This window comes from Takifugu rubripes, chromosome 2 (assembly GCF_901000725.2).
Source record: "Takifugu rubripes chromosome 2, fTakRub1.2, whole genome shotgun sequence".
Lineage (NCBI taxonomy): Eukaryota > Metazoa > Chordata > Actinopteri > Tetraodontiformes > Tetraodontidae > Takifugu > Takifugu rubripes.
Genome location: NC_042286.1, coordinates 10,714,590 through 10,733,577, shown reverse-complemented (window position 1 = coordinate 10,733,577; position 18,988 = coordinate 10,714,590). Strand labels below are relative to the sequence as shown.

Genomic DNA, 18,988 nt, shown 5'->3' with positions numbered 1-18,988 from the left:
TCTCCGCCCACTGGTTGCTAACACATCCGCGCCCCCGTTTACCACTGGCTAGTATCATATCAACAATGGCTATCTTAGTGGAGTTTACAGAAAGACGCGTTTCTATTTCAAAACGGTATCCGAAAATGTATTGATTTGTGTATAAATTGACGAACAGCAGCTTCCGGCGCTGCCATTGGTAAGATTTTATTGTCTTGTCACGCCTGTTTGGGTATATTGTTTGGAGGCTAGCTAGCTAGCTAGAGCTGCTCTTAGCCTAGGCCTCGATCTTTGTATTATAATCAAGCATGGTGTTGGTAGGCAGCTTCCATCATTGTGTCCCTCCACGTTGTTGTCCCCCCCCTCCGCCTTGTTTCTTTGAACTGAGGCGGCTCTCGTGTGGTCTGTACTCGGTTAAAGAGTCACCGATCTATCCGCTGTGCTAGGTTTTTCGCCCCAGCTTCCGTAAAACTTGGCATAGATGCCGCTCAACTAGCCGAGCAGTGTTGTGTGATGGTGCATCAATTTTGCAAGCTAAAAGTCGTCAGAGCACGTGGTTTGACTGACAGCCACACATCACATATTTATGTTTGTCTATCCTCTTGCTTTCCACAATTTATACTTACACTCCTATAAACTGAATACCCCCCGCCCCCCCACATACACACATTGTTTTAGTTGTAAATGATCACATCAGAGCCAGATGTTCTCATTAGTCTGCCTTGCTCTCCTGTAACTTTGTATTAGATCACAAAAGTAAACACAAATTGGAGAGAGGTCAGCTGAGGTTGTCTGCCATGGCTGGGGGGAGAAGAGGGGCCAACCGAACCACATACTGCAGGCCTCCACTGAGCAACGAGCCGGGTTCGGTCAGCAATGGCAACCACTCCACCAGCTCCCCGGTCACAGGGGTGAGATCCCGTACAAGGTAAGCCTGGACACCTCGTCGGGGCAACAGGTCAAACGCTACCCCTCCCCCCCTCGCACCTGGTCTTTATTAATAAGAGGATTCTGCTGCAGAAACGGGTCAGGGACGTGCATGTCCAGCCCTCCCCTAGCTGCCCAGACGGTGGTTCCGCTGAAGCACTGCAAGATCCCGGAGTTGTCCGTGGATCGCAACGTGCTGTTCGAGCTTCACCTTTTCTTCTGCCACCTCGTCGCTCTCTTTGTCCATTACGTCAACATCTACAAGACCGTTTGGTGGTACCCGCTGTCGCACCCTCCCTCACACACATCTCTGGTGAGTACGCTGCTGGATATCCTCCGACTGACCGCGTCGGGGTTGTTGGCCTGGAACTTGCGTATTGTGGTCAAACAATTGTCGCAAGGACCAAAATCTTGAGTCGGTTCCTCTGTCTGCAGAACTTTCACCTAATTGATTACAACATGCTGGTGTTCACGGTCATCGTACTAGCCCGGAGGCTCATTGCAGCAATTGTTAAAGAGGTGAGATCTGTATTTAATCCGTTGTGTTTTCAGTTGAGGAGCTATCCGAGATACTTCAAAACACAAAAGATTTGGGCGTCGGAAGTGTCTAATTTCCCCTTTTAATGTCCGTGTTCTCTTTTCTAGGCATCACAGAGTGGGAAGTTGTCATTCCCTCATTCGATCTTTCTAGTGATGGCCCGGTTTGCTGTGCTAACGCTGACAGGCTGGAGCCTTTGTCGCTCCCTCATTTATCTCTTCAGGACCTATTCTGTCCTGAGCCTCCTCTTCCTCTGCTACCCGTAAATATCCGCAGGAAAAACCGCAGGTTTCACATTCACGTGCGCTGATATTTGTATCTGTTCCCGCGCAGCTTTGGAATGTACATTCCGTTTTTCCGGCTGAGCTGCGACTTCCGCCGGACGGGTCTCCTCTCCCCCCTCGCCAGCTTCGGCGCCAAGGAGGTGGGCGGCGTGGGCCGCGGGCGGGACTACCTGACGGTGCTGAAGGAGACGTGGAAGCAGCACACCAGCCAGTTGTACGGCGTCCAGCCCATGCCCACGCACGCCTGCTGCCTCTCCCCGGACCTCATCCGCAAAGAGGTGGAGTACCTGAAGGTGGACTTTAACTGGAGGATGAAGGAGGTGCTGGTCAGCTCCATGCTCAGTGCCTACTACGTGGCCTTCGTACCCGTGTGGTTTGTCAAGGTGAGAAGCGGATGGAATTATCTGAATTTTACCCTGAGTGTTCCAACTCCATTCCCAACACCTCTCCTTCAGAGTACACAGTACGTGGACAAGCGCTGGTCCTGCGAGCTGTTCATCCTGGTCTCGGTCAGCACCTCCATCATACTCATGCGGCACCTGCTGCCGCCTCGATACTGCGACCTGCTCCACAAAGCTGCAGCCCACTTGGGCTGCTGGCAGAAAGTCGACCCGTCGCTCTGCTCCAACGTTCTCCAGCACGTGTGCGTACTGATCCGCGTGTCTGCCGGCCTGTTGTCCGCGTCGGCCTTGTCCTGACCCTGACTCTGCTTCACCTCTTTACACAGTTGGACAGAAGAGTACATGTGGCCGCAGGGGGTCCTGGTCAAACACAACAAGAATGTCTACAAGGCCATGGGTCATTATAATGTGGCCGTCCCTTCAGATGTGTCTCATTATCGCTTCTATGTGAGTATTTGAAATCGCCAGGAGACGCTGGCTTATCTCTTTGCCCTGATTGGCTGAGAGGAAAACTTGGAAGGGTTGTCGTGGAGGTGTAGATCCCAAAGACTAGCCAACCAGAGCTGACGCAGCACGACCGCGCCTTGTTTGACGTCGCGTGACTCGTGGTCGCTCAGGTTTCCCCTGGGGGGTCAGCAGGATCGCTACGCTGAGCGGGACTTATGTCGGGCAGCTTTCCGTGTTTCTGATGTGTCCCTCTCTCTCCTCTCCCCCAGTTCTTCTTCAACAAGCCTTTACGGATATTGAACATACTGGTCATCTTGGAAGGCGCCATGATATTCTACCAGCTGTACTCCTTGATATGTTCGGAGAAGTGGCATCAGACGATATCGCTGGCCCTGATCCTCTTCAGCAACTACTACGCTTTCTTCAAGCTCCTCCGAGACAGGATAGTCCTGGGAAAGGCGTATTCCTACTCGCAGCTCGTCTGACCAAGGAAATCAGCGCGACTTAAATTATTCTAGTTTGCATCCATTTTTGAACAACACAAACATGCCTGCTCTGCATTGTTTTCTACAAAGTGCATTTTGTGTCATGTTTTTGTTCTGATCAGCCATAATAAAAAGAAATATTTTTGTATTACTTTAAAGGATTGTTCAAGTCTTAATTCATTTTGGAGGGGGGGGGTATGAAGGAGAGGGCTCTGAAAGTTAAACAAAAGCATTCTGGGGGGGTGGCGCCCCCCCGCGGGCGTTTGCGGGCAGATGCGGGTGACTGGCCCTTTAAGACGGATAAAGAGAGCTTTGTTTGAGCCGAGCGCATCGATGGCTGCGCGCTTCATTTCCCAGTATTTCAGGTCGCTGCTGCCGCAGAAAACAAAGCCTTCGTCTTTCCCGAACGCGTGTTCGCTCGAAACCACCTTCCGCGTGTCCGGGGCACGCGTGTAAGTGCGCGCCGCCGGTGCGTCACCGACTCGGTGAGTCTGATTCATCGTGGATAATAAATCCGGTTACGCGTCGTTTCTCCGGGTGAATTTAACAACATGGTGGAACCCATTGACCTCTGCGCGGTGCGTTTACTGACACTGTCGCCAAACTGTGTGTTTTATCCCCGCGGAAGAAGGATAAAGTGCAGATGAGGTGTGTTTGTGGTAATGGAGGCTCGCCGCCACAGTGATGCTGGGGATATTCTGGAGATAAGAGCTCCTCCATCAGTTTGCTCTAACGAGATCAATGTTACTGGAAACTCGGCAGCGGAAAAGCTCTGGAGCTCTTACAGGGGGAATTAAATAATTATTAATAATTCAAGACACCAGCAGCGAGTTTACATTTTGAGTCCAAGTCAGATAATATCTTTGATCACCAATAATAATGTAATAAACGTCCCGTTGTTTGTTAATTTTAAAGCAATCTAAAGCGCATGTGGTTTGCATAACATGTTTGCATTTGTAATATTTTAGTAAAGTTATTTTTGCTTAAATCTCCACCATGGGTTAAAACCACCGTATGTCTGCATTTATTACATCTCCTTTAAGTGGGTCAGTCAGAACCTCCAGGGATCAGTAGAAACCAGCGGGTTTGAACGGCCCGCCTTCGTTGTTTCAGGACCGTTCCCGCATCAGCACCCAACATCTGGCCTCGCCGGAGCGCGTCATGATGGAAGACAAGCGCAAGAAGCGCAGCCCCAAGGTGTCTCTCCCCCAGCCCCCTCCCCCGCCCATCAACCCCCGGAAACTCCCCGTCCTGCCGGCCAGCAAAAGCGCCACCTTCTCTCTGGGTCTGCCGCAGCCGCCCTCCCCGAAGAACAGGAGCAAGTACAAGAGGTCCGTTGGAGCGCCGGGGCAGCCCAAAGAGGCGTTTGCAGCCGTCATAGCTCCACCAAAGTCCACCAGGTTTGTTTGTTTGTACAGTTTAAGTGCCACGTTTACATTTTACATACATGTTAAGATTGGGCTAGAACTAAGAGATTATTAAAGTGGGAAAGTGATTTCTGTTCTCTTCTTTATTACTCAGACCCCACAAGGAGAAACCCAGGGCCCCTCAGCCAGCAGGGCCCAGTAAAGTGGTCCAGTCGTCTCCCCTGCAGCACTCGTTTCTGACGGATGTTTCGGACGTGAGAGAGATGGAGGGAGGCCTCCTCAACCTCCTCAACGACTTCCACTCCGGCAAACTGCAGGCTTTCGGTAAGTCAGAACCACCGGGGAAATATCCTGTTACCAGCTGCAAATAAATTTGGTTCGATTTTTGTCTCGCTGGAGCAGGAATCAAATGACCGCGGTGCTATTTTTACACCGCTGAAGCCTCAGAAACGCTGGCCTTTGAAGTCACTCTGCAACCCGGTGGCTCTTTTAGGTAAAGTGTGCTCCTTCGAGCAGCTGGAGCACGTGCGCGAGATGCAGGAGAAGCTGGCCCGGCTGCACTTCAGCCTCGACAGCCACGTGGAGGAGCTCTTGGAGGACCAGCGCAAGTGCGCCTCCGACCACAACCTGGAACACCTGCTCTGTAACGTAAGTCTGATGCCACCACCATCGAGAGCATTTTTGGAATTGAGGCCTATTTGAAACGCCAATTCAATTCAATTCAATTCAATTCAATTCAATTCAGTTCAATCTTTATTTATATGGCACTTTTCATACACTGGGCAGCACAAAGTGCCTCACAAAGGATAAAAACAACAAAGAGAAACAAGAGAATCAAGAAAAAGAACACACACACAGATACACACACACACATGCATACACACACTTACACACACACACACACACACACAAACAAGCTGAGCCAATGCAAATTATTGATAATATTAATTATTAATGGTGGTGTTCTGCGATCGGTCAGCTTGTTATTCTCTGCTTTCGACTTTGATGCCCCTCTCATCCAGCTGTTTATCTCTTCCCACAGCTGGAGGAGCTCAGCACATCCATGTATCCTCCATATAATGATCGTCCTTCACACTCAGCGTTAAATGATATTGTTTTCTGCGTGTGAGTCCTTAACGTGTCTGCGATCAGACAGAAGCTCCACTTGGCTGAGAACCAGGACCTGCCCAAAACATCTGGTCCGTGACAGCTCTCATCTTCTCATCGCAACGTCCAACCCGTCCCGGTTGCTATGACACCGATCCAGCTGCCTTAGGAACAGAATGGAAAGACCCACGGGAGAGGCTTATTGTGAGGCTACAGGGGACAACGCAGCGGAAGCTTTTCATGAACTCTTCATTAACGGCACAAGAAGCGATGCGGGTCTATCGTAACCTGTGAAATCAAACTTTAAACTGCATTTTATTTATTTAGGTTTCATAACCCCATGGTGCTGCCTGCTTTGCATACATTTCAATAGAAATTTGAGCTGCTTTTTTTTTTTTTTTACAGGAGTGTCCATATTTACTGGAACTCCTTTATTTGTTTTTATGGCTCAATTTTAATACTGAACGCAGAATTTGATGTTTTTAAAATATTGGCTGTGAGGGAGTTTAAAGGGATTTTCGAGTTAGTTAAAAATACTTTTCAAGTGTTTGGCCACTGTTTCTTACGCTAATGGCACTGCTTTTAATAGAATTGCCCTTTTGGCTGTGCTGGTGTGAATGATCGCCTTTGAATAACAATTGCAACATATTATATTTATGAATGACCACTGTGTCAAACTGCAGCACAACCGTTATAAACTGCTCACTCGTACCTTTTTTAAAATGGCAGCTAATTCTATCATACTGCAATCATAATTCCCAGTATATTAAACTATGGGAAGCAGTGCCTCCAAAACTACGACTTTAATCGTGGCAACAATGCAGCGCTAATTCCTAAATGAATGAATTTCAGTTTCTCAGATCAAATAGTCGTCTCCTTAATTCCCCAGTTCCCCGACTTTAAAATTTTAACTACATCTGAATTACTTGCATGTTGCCTTGTCCAACTAAAAACCACAGTTATATCAGCTCTGTTTCTGTTTTTCTTTCCCTTAAAACATTCACCTTTGGGTAAGTTACATTTAGATTGACATATTAATATTAGAATGTGAACTTATGGAACTATTAATTCTTATAAATCAAATATCTTGATTTGGATAAAATGTGTGGTATATGGTGTGATTCAGTTTTGTACTCAAAAATAAAATTAAATAACCGACATTTTTTAATTTAGAATCTATTGGTTTGACCTGGAAATCGGGAATTTCTGCAGATGGTTTTGGAATTTTAGGATAAATATTACCCAAAAAAATATGAAAAATGTAACTAATGTATAGAAACCATTTTAGCACACGTATACTTAACCATCAAAGAAAATGCATTTGTTGTTAAGAATTTTGCTCGCCAGGAAGTCCCCACGGAAGTCTGAATCTGTCACATTGGCAACTTTACCTGACGACTTCCGGGTCAGACCAAATAGTTTAAATATCAAACTCATTCCTTTAATTTTTGACTTGTGCAAAGAATACAGAGAACCAAAAAAAACCCAACCCATTTTCTTGCTATAAAATAGAGAAACAAATATAAAAATTTGACTATCAACCATCTGCAATAAAGACTCCTCTGCACCACCCAACACCACATTAAAATGAGGCACATTGAGGTTTGTTTTACAGAAATATAACACTTTATTTATATAGTCAATCTTCCTTTGCTCACAAACGAGTTCCAATATAATTTAAAAACAGTTGAGTTAAAAGGCTTGAAGACTGGCACGGAACTGAGACAGAACCAGATCTGGGTCTTTGCTGCTTCACAGGCAACCGTTGGTGTAAAACTGCTGTCCTCATCCAGGAGACTGTGCAAACCTCACCTTGATCAAGGCATCAGTGTACACACAGACACACACACCGTTTTACAAAAATATACAGCCAAGTCCATAAGTGGACATCACACACTTTAAATCACTTTGTATCTATACACCAACACAATGAAATCAAACGATCAAAGATGTGATTCAAGTGCAGACCAATATTTCATTAAGAGCAGCCATGTTGAAGGTGATGACGCTGCATCCTCTTTGTCGCATGATGCGTTGTGATTAGTTTCATGATTTTCTTTCATATTACGCTGACTCTATTCTGTTATAGAATAGGTAGAAATAGAATAGAGAATAGAGAATAGGTTATAGAATAGGTAGAAAATGCTCAAATTGATGCAACTCTGAACAATAAATATCCCTTTTAACTGAAGCTGAAAGTCTACACTTCAATCACATCCAACATATAAAGGGCACCATCTTCATACAGCATACGGTAACAGATTCAAATAATACTGTGCAAATACACAATTGACCTGTACAAATAGATTTTGTATTGTTTTTGTTCAGCAATTCACACATCTACAAAAGCGACCAATTTTCTACAGTACAGACATTTTGAAAATATCATTCGCTAAAGAGCAAGACTCCTGTCAATGTTACATTCCATGATAGTATGTGTCCGATTTGTCTGCAGCCCATGCTTTGTAGAAAATAAGCCGTGACAATCTTGTGAAGATGTGCTTTAAAAGTGCAAAGAGAGCAGGTTGAGCATGGAGCTTCACAGTAAGATAAACATCCAGAAAACTATACGATCATTTATATTTCCAGAAGTGTGTTCTTGATGTTACATTGGACTTTCAAATGCTGGTACCAACCAGATCATGTGAAAATGCCCTCAGTTTGGATAACAATCACTGTCACGAGTCTGAGCCTGAAACAATTAAATGACAATTTTGACTGAACTTATAATAATGCAATTATAATGCAGGAAATAAGCATCTATACTGTCAAGTACTCCTTCTAGGCCAGTAGGTCTCAACCTCATTGACTTGCAGCCTACTAAGGTAATCACCTGGGAACCACCTGTCCAAAGTAAATCCTCTTTACAGAACGGAGGCCCAAACTCCAAGTGCTTTGTCTGGTGATGGACGGATTCGGTCAACAAACTGTAGATCACTAAAATACACGGCATTACGTAGGAGGTGCCGGCTCGGCTGTACGCAATTGGATGGGTCGTGTCTGGAGAGAAATAACAAGATATTAAAAATCAAACTTTCTTTTGGCTTGAACCTCACATTGCAGGTTAGCTCTTTCACGAACAATGCTATCAGGAAGTCATTTGACTCACAAAAGCATCTTTTTAAAGCAAAATATATAGCACCAATAAAGAACATTTCATCTCTGGCTAACAAGCAGTTTATTCCGAGTTACAAGTTTAATGTCTATTTGTGGCCGTGTACTTGCCATGCACCATTAAATCCTCATCCAAGCAGTGACAAAATATTATTTTCCAATAAACGACAACACGATCATGGTAATGAAAAGGAGGTCCATGCCAATTTTTGTAGCCTTAATAAAGAATTTAAATAATCCAATAAATGATTGTGTCTTTTAGTAAAGTCCGGTAATAATTGGTAAGAATTTCTTTACCTTAATTTTCCGTCCTCAAAATATCATTTAAGAGGACGTGGACAGTGGCAGACTGAGAGGCAGAGAGGTCAGTCAGGCTGGGCCCCATCTGGACATAAAGGGCTTGGCACAGTTTGTTGGTGGCAGAAGATAAGCTGCCACTCCTGCAGAGAGTGGACCCCTTGTGGGTAGAGGTGCTCAAGAGGTGCCACAGTAAGGGCAGCACTTTGTGCTCCACGACCTGAGGCTTGCAAGGGTAGACCTCAGGCACAAGCTCTAGCAAGGAGAATCAAGAGACAGTAAGATATGCAAACTGATAGCAGAGCCAACGCTAGAAAACGTCAATCACAGTCTTATGATGAACATACCTGCAACCTTTTCAATAAGATCCACCTTCGCTTTGCCTTTCAGAAATTGAGCCTTGGTGCAGAATGGCTGGACAAGAATTTGTCTGTCTGTTGAAGCAAATTGTCATAATGGTTAAGAGAATCACAAGTAGACCGATAATTTCTACTCAAACAGGAGCATGTATATAAGTACCGAGGTGTAGGATGAGTGCATTAATAGCTCCAACCGCAGCAGAATAGATGGCATTGTTCTTAGAATTGAGGTGATTGTCGACAATTGCCGGGAACAGGATGTTGACCACGCGAGACATATCGTTTTTCAACATGCTGATGATTTTGGGGAGGGATTCCAGGGCATGTAGGTTGACTTTGCTGTTGGACTCCAGCAGCCTGTCCTTGAAGGCATCAAACACCTGAATGAAGAACCATTGTGTTAAAAAAGTGATCAAACTGAACTGTACTCATTCACACGACCACAAAGAACACAGCAGAAATAGAGCGTGGACTGACCGGGAATATGGTGTTGATTACCATGTTGGAGTTGTGCTGACAGTCAGCCAATAGCTGGTCAATTCCCTTGATCCGATCTCTGAAGTCATTTGAAGCGAGCAGACTTGTGAGTTGTTCGCAGTATTCTGTCTTGTTTCCAACACCCCTGACTGGGACGATGCGTTTTCCCTTGGCCGACTGACTGTCTGGAGGCATTTTATTACCCTGATAAACGAACAAATGAGCAAATAAGAAGACAGAATGTCCCTAAATCTTAGTAAAGCAGCTAAGTAGAACATTATTAATTAAGATAATAACCTACACACAGCAATTTACCTCTTTGTTGAGATTAATGAAGATGTTTTTAATGGTCAGCAGGTCTTGGCCTGAGATGTGTTTCTCTAATATCTTATCAAAGTTAGGGTGCGATGACAGCGACAGAAGCATCTGACGCCCAAAGTACCTACGGATTGAAGCAGTTTAAAGAGATTCAGATCAAACAGTGATTATCTGTTTACTCTTGACATAAATGTTTCACTCATCCATGAAAGCGGTTCCTTGTAAAAAGTACCGCTACACACCTGGTTTTGGGTGAGACGTCCTGCACAAATTTGGTGACTGAGTGTAAGATTCTCTCTGTGGGCTCTTTCATGCCAGAAAGAAGGCGGGCTGCACCAACCTTCTCCACCAGATTTGCCAAATGTCGGGCAGTGCATTGTCTCACGAGAGTGTTGGGGTGGCTGTCAGAAGAGGGACAACTTCCAATATTAATGATCCCAAATATGGCAGCAGGAATTGCAGATGAACGAATTTGTCCCAGAAGCAACTTAAATACTGACCTGACTCCGACAGAGAGTAACGCGCAGATGCTACGAGTGGCTGTGCAATACTGCATCATGCTCTCCAACGCTGCATCCACAGCCTGCCTAATGAAGTTGTTGGTCTGCCCAGCCTTTTGCAGTAAAACTTTCACCGTCCCCTCCAGCTCCTGGTCCATCCCTTTCTGTAAGTGGCTGTACAGATATCCGAGTGTATCTACAGCAAAGCTGGATACAACTGACCTCAGGTTATTCACCTAAATAGGACAGATGGTATTAACACGAATATTAAGTGATCGATCTGACATAGCTCAATCAATATCTAACAGGAGTTAAAGGATTGTTTTAATGAATATATACACCAAACTGAAAGCAACAATTTAGAATACCTCTTGACTAAGACAGAGGCAGACTTCAGGAAGCTTGCCCTGCAGTGTGTCAGAATGATAGAAAGCCAACCTCCGTAAAAGCCTCATACCCTCCATCTTTTTCTCCCTTGTTTAAAAAAGGACAATAAAAACATCATTTAAGCATCAATATCGAGTCTACTGTAAGGAGCATAGGTTATTATTTTTGAAAACCACACTTCCCATATACAGTATGTTTTACACCAGAACTAATGTAATTATCGTGATGGCTTTGAGAGTTTATCATATTTTGCCAGTATTTTAGTTTTTCTCACCAGTCGTCAGAACGCAAACAGCTGAAGGTTTCTGTCAGTGCCAAGTAAGGATCAGGAAAGGCACAGAACTCTCCAGGCTGAGAAAGGTCTTTCTTCTCATCTGTATTACCAAAGGACAACTCGGGTAAGGAGCACAGACACCAGCAGCTTCACTTTGTATCTATTAATTTGATAAATTAAGTGGTGAATGTGGGTGACGATGAATACAACAGGTGGTGAAAATAAACTGCTGTGGAGCAAAGATGTCCTATTGGTTCAGACTCCAGTTAAGTTCTTACATCAACCACAATGAAGACCTGTTACAACGTTCAATTATCTATTATACAGCTAAACAGCATCCAGGCGTTAGACCGAATGAAGATGACTCCTAGCAACAATCCAAAGATACACAGTGACAAGAAAACTAATAAACAAAAGAACTGGTTTGTGGACTCAACCTGAGCAGTGGGACATTGGAGGCTGGGTTTTACTGAGAAATGGAGCCCTCCTCAGGTGGGTCACGGGTTTGGAGTTTCGAGGCATTGAGGGGGGCTTTGGTTGGTGGGGTGGGGTGGTGCACTTGTTGGAGCTTTGGGTGCCTGCTGGATTGGAGTCGATGGTGAACTCGTCACACAAAGGATCTCGTTTACTGGACATTAGCGTGGTGCCATTAAGATGTATGTCTGTGTCAAAGGGAGAGTCAAGATGTCAAGTTTAGTTCGAGAATCCTGTGAAAAGACTTCTTCAGAGTGAAATGATCTGAAAGCAGTCCAGTCACGTTCACAAACCTCCCTCTTACCTTTTTGGACTTCGGTGGTGGACTCAGACAACATCTTCTTGATGTGGTGGCGATTCTTGTCCCGTGCGTGGTCCGTCTGACCTAAAGGAAGCTCTTGCCGATCTCGACAGTCCGGCCACATTCGATCCTGGTCAAACCTCCTACTTTTTACCCACTGCTGAAAATAACGGTTACAAAATACACCAGGAGGGCTTCGGTGAGGGCAGGAGCATGTTGCATTAATCTGTTTGACATGATTTATGATTGGATAAAGTGCGACTGACCTGGGGACTATCACATTTATCGCTATCAGTGAGGGGATCGGCCATAGTATCACACTGCTCCACTGAAAAGGCATCTCCTGGACGGCTGGAAGCTGTGGTGCTAAACATGCCTGTTAAACAATGTTGAACAGCACTTCAGGAACCGTGAGACGTTGTCGTAAATCAGAAATAACCATCTCGGTAACTGCAAAGACATTTTTGTCTTAATTAGCTACGAGATGAATAATGTTCAAATGCTGACCTCTTCCAAAGACTCCTTCAGGCACAACCATGGCTGGAGAGCTTCTGCTACCGAGGCTGCGACCTTCTAAAAACCAATGAAGACAGTTGCACTTAGCTACGTAATAACATTCCACCATCAGGTCAAGATGAGCTCTGTTCCATTTGGAATGATCACCGACGAACCTTTGCCAAGTTTCAGAGCTCTGACTGCTTCAGGACCAGATGGTTTGACAGAGGAAGAGGGCGGCCTTGTCATCCGTTCATGAGGTTCAACTCCATTGGAGTAAGTCACTCTATGTCCAACTATACCCACCTCAGAGGACAACTCGTTCTTCTCATTAAATCCTTGAAATGCAAATATGTAATATGTGAACTAGACAAAATACATAGAGAATTTTAAAAAAAAGAAGTAGTTTACCTTGTAAAATGCTAAAATCCGCAGATACAGAGGTCCTAAGTTTTGCAGAAGGCACTCTGGAGGTGTGAGCTTTTGTTCCAGAAGAAGGTGAGTTTCGAGGGCTGTTGACAAATACAACAAATGACAACGTGCTCAGATAGACATCACCACAAGCAGAATTAACTATTTTATTACACGTGAACGTGTGAAACTGAGTTAAACCGTTTTTATGATTTAGTCCACCTTCCGTAAGGATTTGTGGAGGACCACCTGCGTACAGCTGTGGACCTTTACCTTGTTTTGATGCCGTTGAAGTTGTCATTGAGGATTGAGCTCAAACTGGACAGACCGCTCTCACTGACTGGAGAAGCATGTGACGTTGTGTCCAGACCAAGATCAAGCTTTACTGCTGAGTCAGGGCTGTCCGGATCTGAACTGTAATTCCTCAATTTGGCTTTCTTCTTAGCAGCACTGTTCCGCACTGAACGGAGGGAGTTCTGCATCTGTCAGACACACGCAATCACAATACTAGTACGAGGACCAAACTTTACTCTACTATAATGACATACATCTACTGCACCTAAAGTGTCATTTGATTGGGATTTCCAGATGTAACAATTCAAGTTCAACTGTTTCCACTGTATTTTAAATAAGAGGAGGAAAAGTATGACCACCTCCTGTATGTCGGGAGGATCCTCATCTTGTGGATCCTGCATCATACTGATGCCATCATCAGGGTCCAGGGAAAGGCTGTCTAGAAGATTAATATCAGGGCAGCCTGGGGCAGTAGACCTCTGACCATTATAGGACTGGACCTGCTCTGCTTTAGGGACAACGGGGGAGACAGAGAAGCTTGTCCTGTTGCCGCTCAGGGCTCGACGAAAAGATGACATGGACGGACTCATTAGGGAGGCGCGAAGTAGCTGAGGAGAGCATCGGCTAGAGTGGTGGGCCCCTGGAAGAGGTATTAAAAGCAACGTTAGAGAAACACAACCTGAGGTCAATACATTCAGCCCAGACCTGTGTAATGTTGGGGGAATACCTTTAACTGCCCCTGCTGTATCTTTCACGGGCTGGTTGTCTTGCGGGGGAGGGCTGTTCTCTTTTTTATTTGGCCAAGTGTTGGACATAGAAGAGGCCAAGTCTGACTGGCGGCGGGGCAATGTCGGGGTAAGATTTTTTCCTGGAAGTGTGGATAGTGGGTAGGAGGGCAAGAGGAAGGAGCGGGGAGTAACAGTGAGGTTCCTTGAGTGTGTGTGTCCCTTGGGTGCCACTGTACAAAAGGTACACTATGTTAGGAGCGTAGGAAAACCTGAGACAGAAATATAGTTTGCAGCTCTTTGGATATTAAACACTGTGCATTTACAGGACATAGGGTCCTCTGTACGTCTAAATGTTGCAAAGGGTATTTAAAATGTTTATCAGATAAGCAAATCTGGAGTTAAACATTACCACTTTGTGTGTTTGTGCAGTTGTCAGGGTCTAAACTGAGGCTTCCACTTCTCCTGAGAGGCACAGAGGTTGTCAGACTCCCAGAGGACTCTGGCTTCTGGGATCCCATTAAACCTACGTGGACAGTGGATGTTTTGTATGCAAAGGATTTTAAAAGCGTGTGAAGCACATTGAAAAATGTCCCAAAGCTGAGCAAATGATTCTGAGTTAATGCTCACCGATATCTTTGTGAGTGTGGTCGGTACCTTTAAAATTGTCAGGGTCTAAATTCAAGCTTCCGCTTCTTCTGAGACGCACAGGAGTTGCCAGAATCCTGGAGGACTCGTGTGTCCTGGAATCTATTAGTCCAACATGGGCGGTTTAAATGTCACTTTTAAGGATAGCACATTAAAAAACAACCTGCAGCACATCACTCAAGAGTGAATGAACGCCAATACCTGTATGCAAAGAGTCCATCCCTTTAAAGTTGTTAGCATCTATATTTAGGCTTCCACTTCTCCTGAGGTGCACAGGGGTTCCTGGAGTTCTGGAGGACTTTGAAAATTCAGTTGAATCTGCACAAACAGTGACAATTTAAAAGCTACTGGAGCCATACACAAATATATATTTTTTTTCAACCAACGTTTGTTCCTGGAATTCTGTACTAAAAACTGAAATGATAGTATCCTCTTTTTCCATCCAGCTCCAAACACATGTTTCACAGAAAAACACTGGGCAGCAGGACTACATGATGTTGAATGCTGCCCCCTTTGGGAAATCAGACCTTACGCCTGCACTGACTGACGATCTGAAGAAGATAAATCCTTGAACACATATGTCATCATTTTGCCTTTTATAATCTTCCCAAATATCCCCAGGTTTCCAGCAGATGCGATGAACCATTTTTACTGCATATTCAGTCCTTCATTCTTGCCTTTAATTCCTGCCAGGAGCAGAAGAATATCTCTAAAACACTGGCAATTCTAAAATAAATAAATGGCCAATTGAATAAGTTAATAGTCATTGCTTGTGTGTTTCTGACATGGCATTTATCCAGCGTGCACATCTCTGGGCTTCTGGTGACGTGTGACACAGTGACTTCTCTGAGTGTACAAGCTAATCCTGTTTAAGGCTTCTTTAGTCCAGCTAAATTTATCACAGCATCCACTCAAACCTGTATGCCACCTTGTATCCTATAATATTGAGAGAAGACTCATGGCTGTAGGTAACTTACAAAAAGTGTTGGTCTCTGAATTCAGCTTCCCCAGCAAGGAAAGGAAATCCTCCTCAGCCACCTATTTAAGACAAAACAACACACAGAGGATAAAGTGTAATTCCATCCTGTGACAAGAACAAAAGGGATGAGACTTATACTCGGCCATCCCAGCCAGGTCACTGAACAGTACAGCAGTTTTATTTTTCCTTTAGCCAAACCAAAAGCAAAAATCAAAGCAAAAGCAACATCAAAAATCATTACCTAACCACTTATGACAAAGAAGTGTATTAACATTGTGACAAATACGCCACTTATCTGCCACTAATGAAGTGCTGACTGAATTTAACTAATGAAAAGAATGTTTTCACATGAACGTGATGTTGAAATTTAAATGACAGCTTTGTCACAACCCTTAAATAGACCCATCCCAAATGGAATCCCCTATAGTCTAATCAACACTCCGCTCGGAGCGGCTGGTGTGATTGCAATCAACACTGGAGCTGCAGACAAGCCGCATTTTACAAGTGTAATCCTGTGATATTAACAATTATGTTGCATGCCGCTTCACTAAGTGTGCTCTGTGGCAACGGGTTGCTGGGAAACAGACACTGCTATAAACAGGTGGCTTTTTAAATGGAGTCTCTAAGCTGAATAATAGTATCCAAAACAGACGAGGCCTTGTTTTTCTCTTCAGGCTGCACTGTTATCAGCATATTAACATAAGAAAACACACTGAACAATCCTGATACTATCTGACATTACATTAGTATCACATTTGCAGCCCCAGTACCCATGCAAATAACAATAGCCAATAGCTTTATTGTAATGTTTTCTAAATATTGATTTTGTGGCGTGATAAATCACAATAATACATACCATACATGCATTCTGAACATTGTAACTCTGAATGTAGACACTTTTTGGACTGCTGCTTATTATATGTCTGAGTTAGTTTATTTAGTGAGAAGAAATATCAGATTGCGTACATATAGGGGAGTTAATGTCCCTGAAGTATTAAAGCTACACAGAATTTCATATGAGAAAACAGTCAAATCACAACACGTGTAATTACAATATAAATACACTTGGTCCTAAGGAGGTTAAATCTCTGTTCGGCTCTTGCCAAAAGGGAAGTAATTGCTGAGGAATATTTTTAGAACGAGAGAAAAGGGTGGACACTCACAATGATGAAGCAGCTATTGACTTTATAGGCAATCAGTGGACCAACACTTTAATCAGCTACCAAGCATCTCAGGCCAGAAGACATCTAGTGATTACCACTGATGAAAATATGAAAACAGTGTTTGAACAGGCCCTACCTGTTCAGGACACTTGTCATGGCTGCCATGCTGATCAGTAGCAGTGGATGAGAAGAGGGACATCTCCCACGGGAGTTTGTTCTTCCCTTTCCCCGCACTGACGATCCTCCTCTGAAGAGGAAACTCACCGGTGAGGGAACCTAAGCTGCCATAGCCCTGCAGCCGAGTGCAGTCTGGTTCGGTCCTGTTGCTTTTAGCACTACTTATCCGTCCTCCATTCATCACCCAGTCCAGATCGGCCCCTGAATCGTGATGCAAACAGCTCCATTCTCCAGGTTCAGGAACCACCAAACCATATTCCAGCGTCCCTTCTGGTGACAGTTTAGGAAGAACGCGCCTTGATCTTCTAGTCTGTACAGCTGCCATAAGACCGTCCGCATCCTCATTCAGTTCCACCATGTCCACAGCTTTCATCAGAGGCTGCTTTTTCCCCGTGTCCAGGCAAAAGTCAAAGACAGCAAACAGCTCCAGGGACGCGTGGCGGACCCTCCTTTTGCTGTCTGCGAGACAGGGCGCAACCTCAAAGCAGAGCTTGTGGACGTCGAACTCCTTCTTGGGATGAGCGAGCATAGCTGCCATGATGATGTTGAGCACATCTTCTCGAACCCTGGAGTTTTTGTTCTGCAAGTCGCCGGTGATGAGGTCTAGTATCTGTTGCGGCGCCACAGCCTTCGTCAGCTGTTGGAACACGCTCATGTTCTCGCTTCTGACAACATTTCGGGTGTCCCCCAGAGTCTTCAGACCCACGGAAACAAGCTGTTTGAAATATTTTTCCACGTTTGGTCCAAGCTTCTGAATGAGAAGGTTTAGGACTTGCAGGGTGCCGCACAACACTTTAAAGTTAATGTCATCCAGGAGCCGCGGGAGAAAGTGAATAAATTTCTCAATGCTGCCGGATGGCACCGATTTCATGTCCACTCCCGTGAGGAAATGCTTCAGCTCTTCCACCCCAGATATGCGATTCTGGTAATTCTTTAGGTCCAGAAGTTTCTCATATAAATCCAGGGGGATCAATCCTGGTATCATTATCAATGGTCTTCCCTGCTTGGTCAAACTAGAGAATCCAAGGACCCCAAAGTGAGGAAAGAAATCCCCTCTCTTTACTTCATGCTGTCGCAGGCATTTGCCCCGTTGATCATGACCCTGCAAATCAGAAAACACACATGGTCATATATTAAGTGGTAATAAAGCATGAGGCAATGGAAGCGATGCGAAGTCTGGATATTATGTCATGACAACGCAATATGACAGCCTATATCCAACTTTTCACAACAATTATTACCTATATTAGGACTAATGGACACGACCACTTGTGGCTGTCGTGCACGGGAGTCCGCAGATTGGTTAAGATTACATTTGCATCTTTAAATTACAATCCTACCTCTTGTTACTGGACCATCACTGGCGAATATACCGGGCGAGAGTACCGAGAGCTTCTAATTCCGATCGATCCCCGACTGTGTTAATGACATTACAGTGGAGAATATTTGAACGTTATATAAGGAAAGTATAGATGTTGTTAGCGAGGGTTGCTAAGCTAAGCCGCTGCAGCCTGACGGGGGCTAGCAAAGTTATAAAAACAGCCAGAAAACAGACCTCGCATCCCGACGCTCGACGGATCTCTCTAACATCGCGTAGATTAAACGTCCATGGCTCGGTGTTGCAGCTACGCTCCTGAAAAACGCCAGCATTTCCTTACTTTAAGATTAGGTAACTGGAGAGCAGGGTGTTTAGGAGCAACAGAGGCGATGAGCCCCCAACACACATTGGAACCCACTCTCTAAAGCAGCAAAATGGCGAATACATGTCGCAAACTGAGCGCTTCCATGGCGACGCGCGTCCTTTTAACCCTTGTGTAGCACCGAGGAGGAGCAGCGGAGGCTAATATGAGATACAACCGCGGTTTAGAGAGGCGTTTGGGCTTCATATGGATCTAGAAATACCGTATATATGATATTAGATATAGGACAGTTTCCAGACTTAACACACAGTAAACTGCAGTTAATATGACGGTATTGCAAAAAGCCTAAAGCTAATTAAAGGGCTTTTTTTAAATGAAAAAAGCCATGGACTGTACTTTATTTTACTTTATTAATTAACA

At 44.7% G+C, this 18,988-nt stretch overlaps 3 protein-coding genes across 8 annotated transcripts; 2 read left to right on the top strand and 1 right to left on the bottom strand.

Moving 5' to 3' along the window:
• Position 1: 1 nt before the first annotated feature.
• On the top strand, positions 2–3,219 carry tmem39b (transmembrane protein 39B). Its single transcript, XM_003962576.3, has 9 exons — positions 2–178; positions 727–907; positions 1,000–1,219; positions 1,342–1,425; positions 1,552–1,706; positions 1,778–2,111; positions 2,184–2,371; positions 2,456–2,576; positions 2,846–3,219. The coding sequence occupies exons 2-9, from the start codon at positions 777–779 to the stop codon at positions 3,059–3,061; spliced, it is 1,449 nt and encodes a 482-aa protein (XP_003962625.1). The 5' UTR covers positions 2–178; positions 727–776; the 3' UTR covers positions 3,062–3,219.
• Positions 3,220–3,365: 146 nt separating this feature from the next.
• On the top strand, positions 3,366–6,694 carry ccdc28b (coiled-coil domain containing 28B). 2 transcript variants are annotated; one of them, XM_003962577.3, is made up of 6 exons: positions 3,366–3,546; positions 4,175–4,461; positions 4,583–4,752; positions 4,922–5,076; positions 5,471–5,493; positions 5,581–6,694. In XM_003962577.3, exons 2-6 carry the CDS (start codon positions 4,223–4,225, stop codon positions 5,633–5,635), a joined length of 642 nt encoding a protein of 213 aa, XP_003962626.2. In that variant the 5' UTR covers positions 3,366–3,546; positions 4,175–4,222; the 3' UTR covers positions 5,636–6,694. The 2 variants fall into 2 exon arrangements, with proteins under 2 accessions (XP_003962626.2, XP_029688600.1); XM_029832740.1 differs by having other exon boundaries at positions 4,105–4,461.
• A 260-nt stretch (positions 6,695–6,954) lies between these two features.
• togaram1 (TOG array regulator of axonemal microtubules 1) lies at positions 6,955–18,976 on the bottom strand. 5 transcript variants are annotated; one of them, XM_011616284.2, is made up of 26 exons: positions 18,484–18,976; positions 18,269–18,344; positions 16,888–18,030; positions 15,587–15,647; positions 14,811–14,927; positions 14,592–14,711; positions 14,374–14,487; positions 13,964–14,194; positions 13,596–13,876; positions 13,216–13,424; positions 12,943–13,043; positions 12,708–12,869; positions 12,544–12,609; positions 12,303–12,412; positions 12,040–12,196; positions 11,699–11,923; positions 11,262–11,361; positions 10,969–11,074; positions 10,601–10,836; positions 10,343–10,501; positions 10,098–10,224; positions 9,804–9,986; positions 9,466–9,685; positions 9,294–9,380; positions 8,947–9,201; positions 6,955–8,535 (listed from the first exon to the last, which is right to left on the bottom strand). In XM_011616284.2, exons 3-25 carry the CDS (start codon positions 17,911–17,913, stop codon positions 8,948–8,950), a joined length of 4,452 nt encoding a protein of 1,483 aa, XP_011614586.2. In that variant the 5' UTR covers positions 17,914–18,030; positions 18,269–18,344; positions 18,484–18,976; the 3' UTR covers positions 6,955–8,535; position 8,947. The 5 variants fall into 5 exon arrangements, with proteins under 5 accessions (XP_011614586.2, XP_011614576.2, XP_029688597.1 ...); XM_011616274.2 differs by having other exon boundaries at positions 9,783–9,986; positions 12,040–12,193; positions 18,484–18,973; XM_029832737.1 differs by having other exon boundaries at positions 9,783–9,986; positions 18,484–18,972.
• Between the last annotated feature and the right edge of the window lie 12 nt (positions 18,977–18,988).